Raw genomic sequence first — 18,098 nt, forward strand, 5'->3', positions numbered from 1 at the left:
AGTCTTACAGATTCAATACCTGTAATCTAAATCAACAACAAAGAGGACATTCACTCCTAGTCAAAATGCATAGTCTCTCTCTACACAAATTTCTCTGCCAGAGCCATGTGTCTGTTTTAGTCTCTGATCAGTAACTAGGAGAGAGTGCTGCATGTATCTGATTAATCACCCTAGTTCCTCGCTTCACTTCAGGAAGTGCCGGCAACTAATGAAATCATGCAGGAATTAAGTTGTTGAGGAGCTAAACATTGCTGCTTGGCTCATCATAACAAGCCTGAAAAGAAGGACTCCCCCCAACAAAACCTCCTCTGCTTCATCCTCCTGCTCTTCCGTATTCCATCTCCAAAACCAAGCCAACAACAGCTTTCATCCGAGACATTCAAAAAGCCCAAGTGAAAAGCCTAAAATGGAAAAAAAAACTGTGTTGGACGCTAGGATTGAGGATTCAAGGCCTGTGGGAAGGAAAGAAGGAGACTGGAGGGAGGTGGACAGGAGTGTGGGCTGGGCTTAACAAGCCAGGATCTCGTAGATTTAAAGGCGCTTCTAAAAATTTATGGAAGCGTGTTTGGACAGAGGCCATAGCGAACAGCTTGGCCAGCTGAGCGGCAGTGCAGCGGGACGCCTAATAAGCCCCGCGCAATTTTTCACCCCATATTTTATCAATAAAAAAGCAGTTAAAAAAACCCACCGCGGACGCAGCTCTGCGCCGTCCACCATCTGGAGCTGCCTTTCATTCTCTAATCCTGCCGTCATTAAAACGTTTCTTGGCAGTTTGAGGCTCGTTCCCCGTGTGCAGATGTGGAGCGAATCTTCAGATGCTCTCTTGATCAAAGAGCTCTCAAGTCTACACCAGACAGAGAAAACTTACCGCCTTCTGGCTACCGCAGGCCAAGCTGGAGTTACCGCTAACATTATTTATTTATTTACAAAGTTATTTATTTATCCCCGCACTCCCACATGAGCACAGGTCAGCGCAGAATGCCGGCCTCCTCATCTCTGCTTCTGTAGGCCATAACCGTGTTCTTTCATTACGTTTTCTGTGATTCACTGACATTGTTCTAAATCCGAGGCCCCTGGATCTGCATTGAGCGGAAAAGCACTCATTTATATACATCATCCTTTGAGACAAAAAGCCTCAAACTGCAGTTTCACAATCCAGAATACGTACTCTTAAAGGATTAGTCTTAACACTTTTAAATAAACTTTTCCTGATAATTTACTCACCCCCATGTCATCCAAGACGTTCAAGTCTTTCTTTTGTCAGTCAAAAAGAAATTAAAGTTTTTGAGGAAAACATGGTATCGTTTAAAGCCCTTTGAAGCTGCACTGAAACTGTAATTTGGACCTTCAACCATTTGGAGGCCACTGAAGTCCACTATAAGGAGAATAAACCTGGAATGTTTTCCTCAAAAATCTTAATTCTTTTGGACTGGAGAAAGAAAGACATGAACATCTTGGATGACATGAGGGTGAGTAAATTATCAGGAAAAGTTTATTTAAAAGTGGACTAATCCTTTAACACTGACATCAAAATGACTAAAATACATGCCACAACATCAGCAATTCAATTAACAAACTGACCATGGCTACATTTATTAGACCAAAAATACAGTTAAAAACAGATATATTATAATATATTAAGTACAATTAATCAGTGTCAGTGTTTGCTTTTTAGATCCAAGTACTATTAAAACATACCAGTTATATTGTGATGAAAGACAATTCACAACTTTTTCCCCCACTTCTGTTATAAGTCTACATGTTAACAAAATGTTATTTGTCAAAATACTTAAATGAAGCAAAACATTTATAAGACAGACAAATGATAGACTGAAGCATCTGTCTCAGAATGTTTTGTTTGAACGTTCTTTCCGGAAAATCAATTCGCTCTATTCCAGCTTGTTTTATTTGACACCCTCAAAAAGCATTTTTACACAAACACACAGATGCAAATGTGAGGGCGTGGCCAATGCACCGCCAATACAGTGCTGCAGGGATGACTGAGAAATGAGTTAGCATTTTAGCACTTCCCATTCCACTGTCCCAAAGTCAAGAGTTTATTGGTTAAATGCCTGGTCTGTGGTTATTTTACACAATTCTAACTAAAACTTTAAGGAAAATGTGTTTTTCTTGTGTTTGTTTGTTTTAAAATAAAGACTGAAAGAGTTGTTGAAAGCTTAGTGGTGGTGAAGTTGAAGTCCAAGCATGGTGTTGTTCATTTATAGCCTACATTTAGTTGTTTATTTCTATATTTTATGATTTGAAATTCATAAAAGTTGTTTTAATTAGTGAATATTATCATGATGAATAAACCGTGTACAAATCATAAACATTTGTTGGTGTCAGAGCTTATTTTCTGCCAAAAGCCAATGGAAATACCCTGTTGGCTTTTTGTTGATGGAACTAGGGTAATGCTAACTGGGTTGGCCTACAAAAATAGGCTTTGTCATCACTACTGCACTCTCGAATTAGTCTGCCACTAACTAGTCTCAGCCTCAAACGTCACGCAAACAGACTGTTGGCATTTTCAAAAGTATGTTAAGTTTGCAGCACCATTGCTGCAGTAAACTTGCACAACAATCTTGAATGAACAATATATTAGATGCACGCTGGTCTGTTATCGTAGGGACCTCGACTTTAAATTTGCATGCCCCGAAGCATGATGCGGAACAAAATGAACTGTGATTGGTTGCTTTACATGTCCTTCAGATGTCCTCTTTGGTGGTCCTTGGCCAAGAGAAGACCTTCTGCCTTATTCTGACTTTCTGGCTACGCGAGACTAAGCGCTAACTGACTACAGTACTCAAGGGGGCGAACTTAAACCAAATATGTAATTATTCAGGCAAGTTCTTGTTCTGCTGTAACAGCAGTTGACATTAAAAAATATACAACATGTAGTGTTGCGAAATGAATTGAGATCTGACACATTTGGAACACAAAGCATAAAAATGAGGTTGCGTAGTAAGAAACATCTATTTTTTACGCACTTGAATAGAGTGTTTTTATGTGGGCCTAACCTGTTCCTATCCATCAGTGCTTTCTTTAGTTTGTAAAAATGTCCATTTTGCTTACTAGAAAAACAAAAATGCATAATACAATACTGTTATAAAACAATGACAGGGCACTTTTATGCCAGTAGGTCCAAACTGACAGAACTAGCACTGGATTGCAACTTAGCATCATGGCCTTATGGGGCATCAGGGTTGAGGGTGGGCGTTGATGGAGCTCCCCTAAAGCTACTGACGCACATCACACTCATTTGGCAGCCATCCCTCCGTCCATGGGCTTGCATATTCCGGCTGTCAAGGCCATGTGTTAGCTTTCCTACGATCCTCTGCCAGGCGTCTCCCAATGCCCCTCTACAGCAACACCACGGGTGCTCTGACTGTAGCAGGTTTCTGCTAATGAAGTCAAATTAATTTAATCGAGGCTCCATCTAACCTATCTGTGCTGCCAGCAGGGAGGTGGGGTTAATGCCAGTCTGCTGCTGATTTCGCTCCAGAACAACCCTGTCAGAACTCATAAGAGTTAGCGCGCGCTGCTAAGTGCGCTAAAATGCAGACGCTATCTAGCATATGAAAGTAAATTACACAAATGAAGTTGCAGTATGTTAGGGCTCCTCTGAACTATAATAAAAGCGCAGTGAGACACGGGTTGCCTTAAGTTATAAAACAGCCCAGACTATAACCAAGCCATTAAAAGCTGCTAAAAAAGGAAAATCTGGCAAATAAGCGCTAGTGACTAGCATCGTTAGGACTTGCTTCCCTTTACCCCCTGTGCCTCAAAAGCCTCTATAAAGTTTTATGTGGGCCTCCTTGATACAATAATTATTTTTTCCTGTAATCTTTCAAGGCCTGCAACCTTTTCCCCTCAGTGGAACGGATCAAAGCGGGCTCTATTATTTTCATGAGGGACTCAATCGCTGTATCCAAACTATAATTGAAAGCAGTCGGGCTTGTGTGTTTTGGTCGTCATCTCGGAACGCTTTCTCCCTAGAGGGTTTCCTCTTTCTGCATACATCATCAACATACCTGCAGTTCAGAAAAAACGAGCACATTCTGGGTTTTGAAATTGTATACATTGGAGAGTATACATTTTAATTAGATTGGTTATATTATATTTTATATATGGCTTTTCACTGTGTATAAGGTGACAAAGATGCATTTCACAAACTACACAGGTTTCTATATAGAATTATTATATTATGCATAATATATTAAAACTATCAGATAAATAACATTTTTAATTTTAATATATTGTTTAATATCCACGCATAAATATTATTTAATATATCATAAATATGATATAAGGCATATTTAATGTTGATTTATGGATGAACTCTCTCTTTAAGAACATGACTTTCCACATATAATGTTCCACATATAGAGTGACAAAGATTAACATACAAAAATACGTTCCTTTTCAATTACAGTTTTAACAAAAATCATCAGAGCAAATAAGCACCCCTTGTGAAGACTACAAAGATACGTTTCACAAACTGCACAGGGTTCTACGTTCAATTGAAATGTGTACGAAAGTCTCGTCTCACACGGGGTGCATTACAATCAATGACATGGGCTAATAGTCGCAGTGAGCCCTTCTGCGAGTTGCCTCTGATTGTCTGTGTCATTTCTTGGAAGAGAAGTGAAACCTCAGCTCATGTAAAACTTCTCCAGACAAGCCCTGGCTGGGACAAATCTTGGTTTTCAAGCTCCAGTTGGAAACACAAAGCACTGGCAACAAGCTGCGAGTAGTTAACGTCCGCCAATGTTTATTGAATAAGAGGCACTTAAGCATCATGTTTATGCACGATCAGAAATACTCCAGTCTGACACATGTGCGCACACACACACACACACACATATGCACCAAATGTTTTCTCAGCAGACAACATCTGCATCCAATATGGACTCAATTTTAGTTTTATTACTGATGTGGAAAAATGTTTATAGCGCTTGGCTTGTTATTCACACACCGTTCCTTGCAAAAGGACTGGGTAGATTGCCACGACAATCCACCTTTCAAAGCACACATTAACATGCTCAGATTGCAGGAAACACCTGACTTTGATCCACAGTTTTGTTCAAAAAAGGATAACAGACACCTAGAATTAGGACAGAAAACCACAAGAACTGTAACCAAGTATCCCAGAAACCATTGCACTAGCACTGCTTACTATTATGCCTGATGTTACAATTTGCTTGTTCTGAATTTGCCCAACGAATTGCAGTTTACTTGGAAGTTTGGTCTAGAAGGTTTCAGAAGAACTGAATCGAATTGGGTTCGGAACAAGCAATTGAACAACGTGTGAAAACACCCTAAACACAATCATAAGCAGGCTGTTCATAATTTCCACCAACTAATTCTCTTTTCAGACAATACCTTGAGCACCCGTTCCACTCCAACAATAATTCACATCGTGATTACGTTTGGCCTCACTCAACTTCTCTTCGATGCCAGAATAAACAGACAATATAATAAGCACTATTTCACAAGTGTATGTCAAAGTGAATGTGTCCTTGCCAGCCATCTATGATGTGTATTTGTGGAGACATCATTTCAGCGGTGATGCTTTAATGAGGTTGGCGTCAAGCCCTACAGGACATATTACTCTTTCATAGTCAAGTCAAAAACATGAACGCAGTTAAACATTCTGTAATTATTCACTCACCTTCATGTTGTTCCAAACCCATATGCTGCTACTTATTCCGTGGAACACACATGTCGAAATCTGAAGAACATTCATCCAGCTCTTTTCCAAAAAATTCATAGTGACCACAGCTGTCAAACTCCAAAAATGACAAAAACCACCGTAAAGAAACCACACGAGTTGGTCATATGACTCATGTGTTATTTTACAAGTTGTCTGAAGTCATACAATACCAATATGTGTGGAACAGACCAACGGGGACACTTCAGCTCTCAAATCTCATTCTCCAATATTTGAATTGGTGCGCTCATCATCATTTAAACAGCAAAAAAACAATTACGTATGGCATCAATGATGTCAAACATGGTGCAATGCATCTAAAGAATGTTTTGATTGTAAATAAGATTTATGAGCTTATGAATGGAAATATTTGATGAATAATTTGAATTTCAACTTGTTCATGAATGATATGGCTTGTAATATAGTGCACAAGTCATACGGACAAATTTTATGATATTTATAAGATGTTTTTGGTGCACGACAGCCTGTGGACACGGCTTGTTTACATTGTGTGGAAAAGAGCAGTATGAACGTGCTGTAAAACATCTCCATTTGTATTCTATGGAAGGATGAAAGAGTTTGAAACGACATGAATGTGAATGACAGTAATTTTCATTTTTGAGTGAACTGCTCCTCTAAGCCTTAAATGTTCCCATTTGCATGTCAAAGTAAATCAAATTCATTCACTTTTTCTTAAAAATTGTAAAAAAAAACAAAACAAAACAAAAAACCTGCAAAAAGTCCCATAGTCACCATCCTTTCAAATAGAAACATATTCAAATACAATTTTGGCTAATATCTCTGCTTCCATCCTCATGCGTATTAGAAGCACCGCAAAATAGCGAGGAAAACACGGACCAGACGTAACTCTTGACATTCAAAGAAAACATTCTCTCAAATTGAAGAAGAGAACATTGGACACAATCATAATATAAATAAATTAGAAAGAAAACCTCATCCATGCTTTAGCGGTTCGAAGAGAGGTAACGTTATGATGCCATTAAGAGAAAGAAAGAGAAATAAAGTAAGAGAAACAGAGAGAGAGAGAGAGAGAGAGAAATTATAGGCAAGTGAGGGAAACCAGTGAGCTGAAGAAAGCTATAGAGAAGATAGAGAATGAAAGCCATGCTGGACAGAAGAAAAATGGCATCTCCATATTAAAGTGTGTGTCGAATGTGTCAGTTATAATTTCACGCCGCCCGCGGGGAAGAGAATTAAACCCGTCTGTGCCAGTGTGATCTCATTCACCCTCCGTTCCGACTGCATGCTGAATCCCAGGCTGATGGTGGAATATTGCAGGCAAATTGGTTTTAAATGAAAGCTAGCGTCCTAACCGGCGTTCGGCCTCCCTCTCCTCAGCCCTTCCCCAGGTGCACTTAATCTAATTTCATTAAAGAGATGAGGAGCGATGATTGCTTGTGTCGAAACATTAAGCCGCTCCATCTTCACCTCCATAAAAAAACTATTAGAGGCCTGTCAGCAAGCCTGTGGGTGGCCTGTTTATGACTGAATATGAGAAAAGGAGGATGAGAGGAGAGATAGAAAAGACAGCTGAGAAGGGTCTAGGGGTAGAGGGTACATTACAGATCATTAGTTCCCTCAGATCATCGAAACGATGCGGAGAGGAAAACAGAGCTAAAAAAGGGGCAGGGAAATAATTTGTCAGGGAGAAAGACTGTAGAAAGAGGCAGAGGTGCACTGATATATAGTAGGTACGTGTGCAGACTAGTCTGAAAAGGCATGTGGCGTATATGGACGAAAATCACAAAAACATGTCTGGGTCACATTTTAACATGGAAAAAAATGTGATCCATTTTGCATTAATAAATGAAGCCTTTTTGGGGCCAATACATTTTTTGCAATGTGATAATATTGTGTAAATTAAGCATAAGATTTTTTGACAAATTCTAATCACTATACAGTAATTCTGTACTTTACAGTAGATAAACTAATACAATGATGTATTTAACTGATTACATTTATTTAATTGTATTTAAATCAGCATAAAAGCATAACTACTACCATGATAAAATTTTTTTTTTTTTTTTTATTAAATTACATATTAACATTTTTTTTTTTTGCATTACTAAAATAAAAACTGGATGGTGTTTATTTTTTAGGAAAAAAACACAGAACTGGTAACATTAGTTACACTCGCGCAAGTTACACTTTTTCCGTAAGTTGAATAGGTTGCTTAAGCTTTTTGAACTGTGGGAGTTTTACACTTTCTCCGTAAGTTGAATACGGAAGACGGTCTGGCGGAAGCTAGATATTTTACTTCATTAAATATGGATTTTTTTTTATTTTTTTTTTTTTTCACAAATGCATCGCTTCATTTCAGAAGGCCTTTATTAACCCACTTTCATCAGCTTCATACTCATTGGTCCTGCTCACTGCCATTATAAAGCTTGGATGCGTCAGGATATTTATTAATATATCTCAGATTGTGTTCATAAGAAAGAAGAAAGTCATGTACACCTAGGATGGCTTGAAGGCGAGTAAATCTTGGGGTAATTGAACTAATCCTTTAAAATAACACAGTATAAATCACAACAGTTAGACTGCTGTTTACTCAACATGCTCAAATTTAGCATGCTAACATACGTAATAACTCACACATTAGCAGTAAGCAAGCTGATGTACATGATATCACTTAACTTAATCTAGTACTTCCATTACATGGGTCATCATGAGAAATCACATTTTCCTTGATCTGGGATAAAACAGCTTGATGTGCTACAAAAACACAGTAGCATTCAGATCTCAAATGCTTGCTAGCATGGCGATTCCATGTAAGACTGTTTAGGTAAAGGAGTTAATAAAAACGGGTGGGTTTTAAAAAGCAGTGGCCCATCAAATTGGGGCCAACACAAAGATAAAAGCCAAGCGTGTGGCGCTAATGCTTCCAGTGTCACACTGAACAACATGATATTTGACAGGACAAATAGCTTGAATTGAGAGATGGAGATGGGTTAGGCTGTCAATAAAGACAGTAATGCTCGTCAGCTGTAAAGCCCTTCACTTAAAGGGGAAAAATGTCTGTGTTTGCCTGAAGTGGCTGAAATGGCTGGGTGTGTTATGTGACATGCTGTCACACTGATGTAACGGGCAGAGATACAAGAGGAATGAAATAACAGAAATCTCTTTAAGCTGCCCAACACAATAGACAGTTTTCAGTGTTCACCTGTCAGGTAAGATAGAATCACACCTGACAGCTCTGTTCCTGAGTCATGCAACTGTGGAAAATCTGTGACAATGCAGCTACCGGATTGAATGGATTGTGTTATGGTTCAAATGCCAATCCAGATGCTTTTCATACGTTTTTTCTTACATGTCTAACTGCAGAACTAAACTATATTTTAAGATGCTTCATTTTAAGGGATCAGTCCACTTTTAAATACACTTTTCCTGATAAATTTACTCACCCCCATGTCATCCAAGATGTTCATGTCTTTCTTTCGTCAGTCGAAAAGAAACAAAATATCGCTTTAAACGTACTTTCCGCTTCCGCATTCTTCATAACGCTTACGCTGAATGTCCTACGCCTTCCCTATTCTACCTACGTAACGAACGCGGCGGCATTTTAGTTTTTTTCTGTAACTTGAATAGGGAAGGCATAGGACATTCAGCGTAAGTGTTATGAAGAATGCGGAAGCGGAAAGTACGTTCAAGGCGATATTTTGTTTATAAAGCATAAACGGTTGTATTTTTTTCGAAAATGACCGATCGATTCGCTAGATAAGACCCTTATTACTCACCAGGTATCATTTAAAGCCCTTGAAGCTGCACTGAAACGGTAATTTTGACCTTCAACCGGTTGGTAGCCATTGAAATCCACTGTAAGGAGAAAAATCCTGGAATGTTTTCCTCAAAAACCTTCATTTTTTTTCGACTGACGAAAGAAAGACATGAACATCTTGGATGACATGGGGGTGAGTAAATTTATCAGGAAAAGTGTATTTAAAAGTGGACTAATCCTTTAAATGATTCATTTGAACTGAAAGCATTTGAATCATAACCAATGTAATTGAATGGGAATCGAAAATCGATTCCAATTTTGGAATCAGATACTTAAAGGGGATAGTTCACCCCAAAATTGCTTAAATTTCTGTCATTAATTACTCACCCTCGTGTTGTTCCATACCCGTAAGACCTTCGATCATCTTCAGAACACAAATTAAGATATTTTTGATAAATCAAGAGGTTTCTGATCCCCCATAGAAAGCAACGTAAGTACCACATTCAAGGTCGAGAAAGGTAGTAAAGACATTGCTAAAATAGTCCACGTGACTACAGTGGTTCAACCTTAATGTTATGAAGCAGTGAGAATACTTTTTGTGCGCAAAAACAAAACAAAAATAACGACTTTATTCAACAATTTCTTCTCTTCCCTGGAACTAACCGGAAATTGAAAAGTGGATATTACAATCAACTATTAGAACAGTTACCCAAAAGTCCACAGCCTAAATGTCATCCGTGGAAAAAAAGGAAGTAATGTTGTAGAAAGAACAACTGATTAAAAACGACAAATACTTTCTATGGAAAAACACGCACAGATAAAATTCACAATAAGAAACATGCATTAGGCAATTATGCAAATGTTGACTTTAAGATACTACATTATAAGACTTAACATACTAATATATGCTAAAAATCGGCTTAAAATACTGAGAAATACTGGTGGCATGAAAATGAATCCAGATAAAAGGTTGAATCACATCAGCTGGGTTCTTTATCAAAGTCTAATCTTTCTTTACAGAAACCTTTAAAAGAAATCATTTCCTTTAGAAACAAACACAAAAACAGCTGTCAGCCAATTCAAAACAGGAAATGACTGTTCAAAAAAAGGCAGAACAATGAAAACCAAAATCGTACAATACTGTTTATGAATACAAATATAAAATGCATCTAGTTCCAAAACTTTTGGCCACAACTGTTTATGTAATTTCAAGGGTGTATCTCGTCCTCAGGCAGTATCATCTGTCATGCACCACGCGTGCTGTTTTCTTTGAACAAGTCGTGATGTCTTTGCTAATAAGTGGACTCGATCTACGCATGAAGCAATTTTATTCAAATCAGCCCAACTGATTACGCCCCTCCAGCGCACCTGCAGGCCGTTTTATAATGTAGTAATGTGTAAAAATGCCATGAGAGAGAATGTTCATGTTCTTCCTGCAACTGTTCAAAGAAGCTATTGTTCAGGGGAGGACACCTGTTACTATTCAACAGGAGGGAAAGATTAATGCTATAGATTAGATTTAATGTATGTAATTACAAATAACAGTGTTTAGTCTTTTCTTTATTCAAAGCAATTACAAAAGACTGATTTTTGAAGTGGTAAATCTTGCTTGTGCTCATTGTTTAAGATGGATAAGCGCACAGAAAAACACCTACGAGCCATTCACCTGCGCACCTGGACATAAATACCACCACAACCATTGCTCAGCTTCTCAATACCCTCTAACCACCTCTTACCTACTATTATCTCCAGCTCAAGCTCTCAGAAAAAAAGACAAGAAATCGACTTGATGCATTCTTTCTAAGGAACACAAACTCTCTCTGACTCTGAACGCTACAATTGCTTCCACATGTTCTTTTCACTGGTGCAAAAACATCTTTTTCTGCATTTAGCATGGACAGAATTGCCCTCCATGTGCTAAAACCAAAAACTGAAATCAGTAACAGAGAGCAAGTTCTACTAAAATCAACAGAAAACTAGTTTCCATACTTACATACATACAGAACAGTAGGCATTGCATACTACACACTTTAAGGGGATCTATTATGCCCCTTTTTACAAGAAATAAAATAAGTCTCTGATGTCCCCAGAGTGTGTATGTGAAGTTTTAGCTCAAAATACCCCACAGATATTTTTATAGCATGTTAAAATTGCTTTTTGGGGTGAGCAAAAACAAGCTGTTTTTTTGAGCTGCTGCTCCTGGCCCCCTTTCAAGAGGGCAGAGTTTCAAAAGCTCATGTAAAGTTCAACAAAACAGGACAATCTCACGCACGTAAACTGTCGTAAACTGTCAGTAGCAGTGTTCAGCCTTATATGTTTGAACCCGAGTCGGACAATGATGCCTACAGAGCCAGATAGTATATGCTACATGGAGACAGAACAGGTATAGTTAAGTTTAATTATGGTTATAACTTATGTTGTCATCTTGCTTTTATCTACTATTAGTACAAGGCTTTTGTAGTGGACCCCGTCCGAATGATGGCTTACACTTTACTGATGAGTTTTATGAAGTTTATTGTACATCACACAAAAGATGAAGCGTCCGTTTTCACTCCAGAAAATCACTGTGTGCTGAATAAAACACAGTACAAGAAGTGCGCATTAAAGACTTATCCATAAACTCACTCTCTCTTGCATTATCATCAACATACACAGCAAATTACAAATACACATTTTGCAACTAACAGTAAAGAAATTAATACAGACCTTATGTCTTTTCCGGGGGTACTTAAAGGGTTAGTTCTCCCAAAAATGAAAATAATGTCATTTCTTACTCACCCTCATTTCGTTCTACACCCGTAAGACCTTCATTCATCTTCCAAACACAAATTAAGATATTGTTGATGAAATCCGATGGCTTAGTGACAAAAAATACAAAAAGTATTCTTGTCGCTTTATAATATCAGGGCTCGACAATAAGGACTGCCCGATGGCCCGGGGCCAGTGTGAACGACGTTTGGGACAGTAGACGGAACGGTCACTTGCCCGATCGGGCCAGAGCTGTAGGGTGTGCGATAAATATCGTCTATGATATCGTAATTGTTCATTTAACGATCTGATATTATCGAGTATGTCCCTCACTTTACAAAAAACAAACAAAAAAACACCCATTGAGTGCACGCATACACTACGTGACATAGTCTAGTAGGTCAGACTAGTGCACGTGCATATTTAGAGTGCACGATTTCACTTCGTGATTTAGTCTTAAAATGCCTTTAGAATGCCCCACAATTCAAGATAAGGGGCAAAAATGCCCCTGTATATATTTCATATTTATATAATTTAATATAGTTAACAAATATTACACAAAGAGCGCAGTTTTTCTCCAAATATGATTACATGCCACTCCAAATATGCATGATTACAAATGTGATATTGATTTTATTCAGCGTACAGTTTAATGAACAAGAACTTAATATCAAGTGACTTACATTTAAGAAACCAATTTGCCTGTTTCACTCTATTTCGCCAACGAAAATAGTTCCAAAGTCCACAGCATTGTTTTACGTCTCTGAGCAACACTTCCTGTGTGAATCAGCCGTTTGAATGAATCGGTTGAATCTCAATGATTCGCTCATTAACAGTGATTCGCTGCCACCTACTGGCGGGTTTAATTTCACGTTTAAAGTGTCTTCATTTTTTTTTATAATTTCAAATAACAGTATTTAAAGGTCCTCTGAGCGATGTCACGCGTTTTTAGGCCAAAACATTTTTTGTCACATACAGCAAACATCTCCTCACTATCCGCTAGCTGCCTGTCCCCTGAACACACTGTAAAAAACGCGGTCTCTGTAGTCGCCACAAGCTCCAAAAACGGCAACAAAAACAAACTGGTGCAGCCTGGACCACGAATTATAATAAACATGCTCCAGCCAATAACCGACAAGAATGATTTTAAATGCGCGTTCATGACTGTTTCAGGAAGCACGGATGGGAGGGGGAGGAGGAGGAGGGAGGGTCTTGCTAGCCTCTGTTTTGTTTGACAACACTTCAAACGTCAACAGGAAGTTACTCCGCTCAGGGTCGCTTAGAGAACCTTTAACGTCAACATTAAAAACATTTTATGCATCTGTAACTGTTCTTGACTGATTAACTTTAATAAAGTTTAATCTATTCTATAGTTATATAGTTATACATTAGATTACAATTTCTGTACCTGAAAATCTCCTGTTTAAACCTACATGAAAAACTTGAAAAGCGCCATTTTATTTATATGTTTGTTCTGTTGTATTTATTTGTGCTATTACTCGTAATTTGATTATTTGTTACTATTTTATTACTTACTGTTTATTTGTCTAACAATATTTAAAAAATAAGTTTATCTAGTAGCTTTCGGTGTCATAACCCGATTTATTGAGGTTAACTGTAACAAAGACAATGAAAACAATAAATATGCTTATTTTATAGACCCATTTTCTTGTCTTTTACTTTAATTTTTTTTGTTGTGGGGCAAGTGAAAACTTTGGCGGGGCAAGTAAAAATTTGAACCACTGGCCCGACTGGATAGAACCACTGAACTCACATGAACTGTTTCAAATATGTTTTTAGTACCTTTATGGACCTTAAGAGTTTGAATGGCATTGCTATCAATAGAGGCCTCACTGAGCCATCAGATTTCATCAACAATATCTTAATTTGTGTTCGGAAGATGTGTTACGGCTGTAGAACGACATGAGGGTAAGTAATAAATTACATTATTTTCATTTTTGGGTCAACTAACCCTTTAATAACCTGGTAAACTTTAAATCCGTAAAACAACTCTGACGAACTGTAATAAAGCGCCTGCCATACTGCCATAACCAGTATTGCTCCGGAGACTATAAGCTGGATCACAAACAGTTTGTACTGATCCATCCTTGAGTAACAGCTTTTTAGCAAAACCTGTGTTTTGTATTATCCCTTTGTACTGACCTTCATTCACAAAGCAGTCTGGTGTAAAATGATTTGCGCAGACATAAACAAATTTAGGTATATGGAGGTGCATGTAACAACAATGTGTTTTATTAATGTAATGTATCTGTGCACATATTCGATCTGCAAAGTTTCAAAAGCTCTTAGTCTTCCACAAAGTGATTTATTTTTCCAGACCTGCCTGGAAATCAGAGGTTATGATTTATTTATATAGCTGTTCCCTAGCAGTAAAACCCAAAAGTTTGTTTATGTACAGCGCATTTTACAGAGTACAGCTTCCTGAACCTAAAAGAGAACAACGCCAGCTATATACAAAGACTATACTTACACTGGATCTGCTTGATCATCTGCATTTTCAGAATCCCACTCGAACTGCTATGATAAAACCGACGACATTATTAACTGCGTGTTTACAAATGCTTTAGAAGCCTTGGAAGCTGAAGCTCACGATTTGTCCAGTCACAATGCACTGGGTCAGCTGGCCAATCAGAGCACTCTGAGCTTTTTGTAAAGAGGTGCCTTGGAGAAATCAGCATGTTTCAAACAGACTGGGAATAGAGAAGCTGTAATAATGTACAATATGTGAAAAATAATGTTTTTTTGGAACATTAAGCATGTTAACCTATTTTATTACACCCAATAAACAAAATAATGAACTTTTAAAATAGCATCATATGAGGCACATTGGTAGAAAACTGCAGAAACAGTTGATCTCAATAGGCCAGAACTATGAGGATCAACACAGAATTATCAAAATAAAAACACCGTTCGTCTCAAACTCGGCTTCTCTATATCTCTATTTTCTCTCTTTCTTTGCCCTAGATCTGTAACGATCAGTTCAAATGCCTAGAACAAAAACAAACAAACACATAACTTGTGACCAATAAGATGCATCCACGATATTATCATCTAGAATTTGATGAAATGGGCTAGTTGAGAGAATGAGGCCCACAGAGAAAGAAAGAAAGTAAAAGACCCCAAAATAAGTGTGGAATACCCCATTTCTCTTTTCTCTGAAGCCTACTAGTGTTAAAAGAATAGCAGGTTCTAAAAGTCCCTCTCCTCATCGTGTCAAATCCAAAGAGGTTTTCTCTTACCATCTGCCTCAATGAGGAGAGAGATAAAAGCCTATTGACTAGCGTGAGCTGCGGTTAATGCAAATTGCTGCTCGCTATCAATGTATTATTTATAGAGCACGCCGGAGACGTTTTCCACTGAACTGGGAGCTTGGCTTACAGGAGATTAGTTATGCTATCACATTCATTTAGCAGGGAGTAATTGCTTAACTGCAGGGGAATTAACACGTGTTACACTTCCACTGGAGCTACATGCTGTTTATATGGGTGACAGACATATCAGGGTTATCAATATTAAAAGATAAACAAGCGCTAAAGGTGCTGGGGAAAAAACATTGCACCGGAAAAAGATCTGCCAACCTACAAACCGCTAACCAAATCTTGAAAGCATTCGTGACCAGAGCCCATTTGAATAACAAATTAGACATAATGGTATAATCTGACAACTATCTATCCATCACTATATGTCTGTAGCGGTTGTTTATTTTGCAAATAATATGCAAATATAACACCTTGTGTGGAGCTTGTGGAAAGCTTGTGTGGATGTTGGAGAACCTGCAAATTCAGATGAAACCGGTACTGTCATCATTTAATGTCCGTTGACACGATCGTATATCACATTATAAAACCAGAGATAAAACTGTCCAGCAAATTGTATATCTATATATATATATATATATATATATATATATATATATATATATATATATATATCTATATCTATATATATATATATATATATATATATATATATATATATATATATATATATATATATTTTTTTTTTTTTTTTTTTTTTTTTTTACAAAGAAACATCTACTATCAAGGTCATGGTCAATGTATGATTGCAATTTCACTCATTTCTAATTGGTTATATTTGCAACGTCTCCCCTACAATAGTTGTAAGAAAGTAAAAAGAAAATGTCTTTAAACCATCGTTCAGAAACAGGACAAGGAGACATGAAATACTAAATATTATAAGAATTGCAATTACTTGAGCTAACAAAAGACATTTTTCCCTTCATATTTAGAAGGTGCTTACCTCTTTTAGTGAAGTTCACAATAGTTCTTCCTGTCTATAATTAACTAGCACAAACATCAAGACAGGTGACTACTTTTCTTTTCTAGTTCAAACAACTTCAGAGCAGTTGAATTGACACACCAAACACAACGACACCTCACAGAAAGCTTAAAACACGTCTGCAATAAGTGTACTCGCTCTCTATCACACTGTGTTTGTCTTTGTATCCCTGTAATATGCAAATAATCAACAATCACAAGACTGGCAGCCATTTTCTGTCATCTACACACATACACAAACACACATGCACACAGACGACAGCCTTTCATACTATAAACTCCAAAATCACTCTTACTCGCTCCACGATGGGTTAGGTAAACAGACGCGCACACACAAACACTCATGAAAAGAAGTCTTACCTTGTCATCGATGTCACTCTCGCTGTCACACTGTAAGGAGATAGTGAGAAGAAAAAGATATGAGAGAATTATTCATTCATTCTCCGACCTCATTATCGGTTCAGGTATGATTTTTACGGCTCCTCTTTTTTTCCCCGTTCTTTCAGTGACACCTTTCAACAAAAATGGAGGTGATGAAGGGGATAAAGTGATACATTTGAAAGAGGCTGCCATGGTTTAAGAGTGAGACACCATAAAATCCAACTTTTCCATCGGTTTTTCAGTTCAATGAATGATAATAGACAGTAAGGTAAGGGGAAATTATTCGTATATGGACGAAACGCTTTCAAATTACTGGGAAAAGAATGTGAAAGCTACTTGACAGCCTGCCAAGTGCTGAGACGAAAACGTAAAACTTAAAAAGTGAATTTCACATCTTAAATTGTCTCATACTTTAGCTTTATGGTGCACAACTACAGCGTTTAGAGGAACATTTTTAGGAGTTTCTTATATACAAATTTTCTAATATATACACACACAAATTATTTTGCTATAAATTACTTCGCATTGGCTCAAAGTTTGGCCAATGATGGGTCCTGATCCCATTGCCATCCTTGATATTTTCCTCTTACCCTGTACTATATTTGTCAAATACAGAGGCAAAAAGTGCATCTAAACGGTCTTGAAAGTTTCTACTGAAGAAATCTCACAGAATTACTCTATCCTGATCAAAGTTAATCTGTGGTGCTACAAAGCTAGTTAAGAGAAAGGTGAAGGGTGCAGGGAAGAGGCTTAAAACTAATTTACAAGGGACAGTGTAGCACAGAAAATGGCTACCAGTTCAAACTTTAAAACATCTAAAAAAAAAAAAAAAAAAAATCAAATTAGGATACACGGTCTCCCTCTCTCCATGTTACAAAATACCCTCTACAACACTTAGCAGGCGCTGGAGTGCCGTATTCCTCCATAAATTTTTCATGCCAGGCCATTATTGCACACTCTTGCGCTTCTAGCCTTTCATTTGAACGAGCGGTGGAGGACATTTCGGGTCTCGAGGCATAAATGGACTGCAATTATGCATATGCAAATGAGCAATTACAAGCCATTTGCACTTAAAGGACTGATCACAACCACTCACTTTTGTTTTCTTAATGAGGATCTGAAGTTTGCTTTTTTTCTCGTCCTAAAATGAGAATTTTCCATTCAGTCTTCTTTATTCTCCATTTAGAATATGATTGTTTGT

The 18,098-nt window shown here is 37.6% G+C and overlaps 1 protein-coding gene across 1 annotated transcript in view; it reads right to left on the reverse strand.

Moving 5' to 3' along the window:
• Positions 1-18,098, reverse strand: part of fbrsl1 (fibrosin-like 1) — a 342,013-nt gene that overhangs the window by 89,217 nt on the left and 234,698 nt on the right. The window contains 1 exon segment of the mRNA XM_048188682.1: positions 16,877-16,906. Within this exon segment, the coding sequence (XP_048044639.1) occupies positions 16,877-16,906 (30 nt within the window).

Source organism: Megalobrama amblycephala, linkage group LG4 (genome assembly GCF_018812025.1).
Source record: "Megalobrama amblycephala isolate DHTTF-2021 linkage group LG4, ASM1881202v1, whole genome shotgun sequence".
Taxonomy (NCBI): domain Eukaryota; kingdom Metazoa; phylum Chordata; class Actinopteri; order Cypriniformes; family Xenocyprididae; genus Megalobrama; species Megalobrama amblycephala.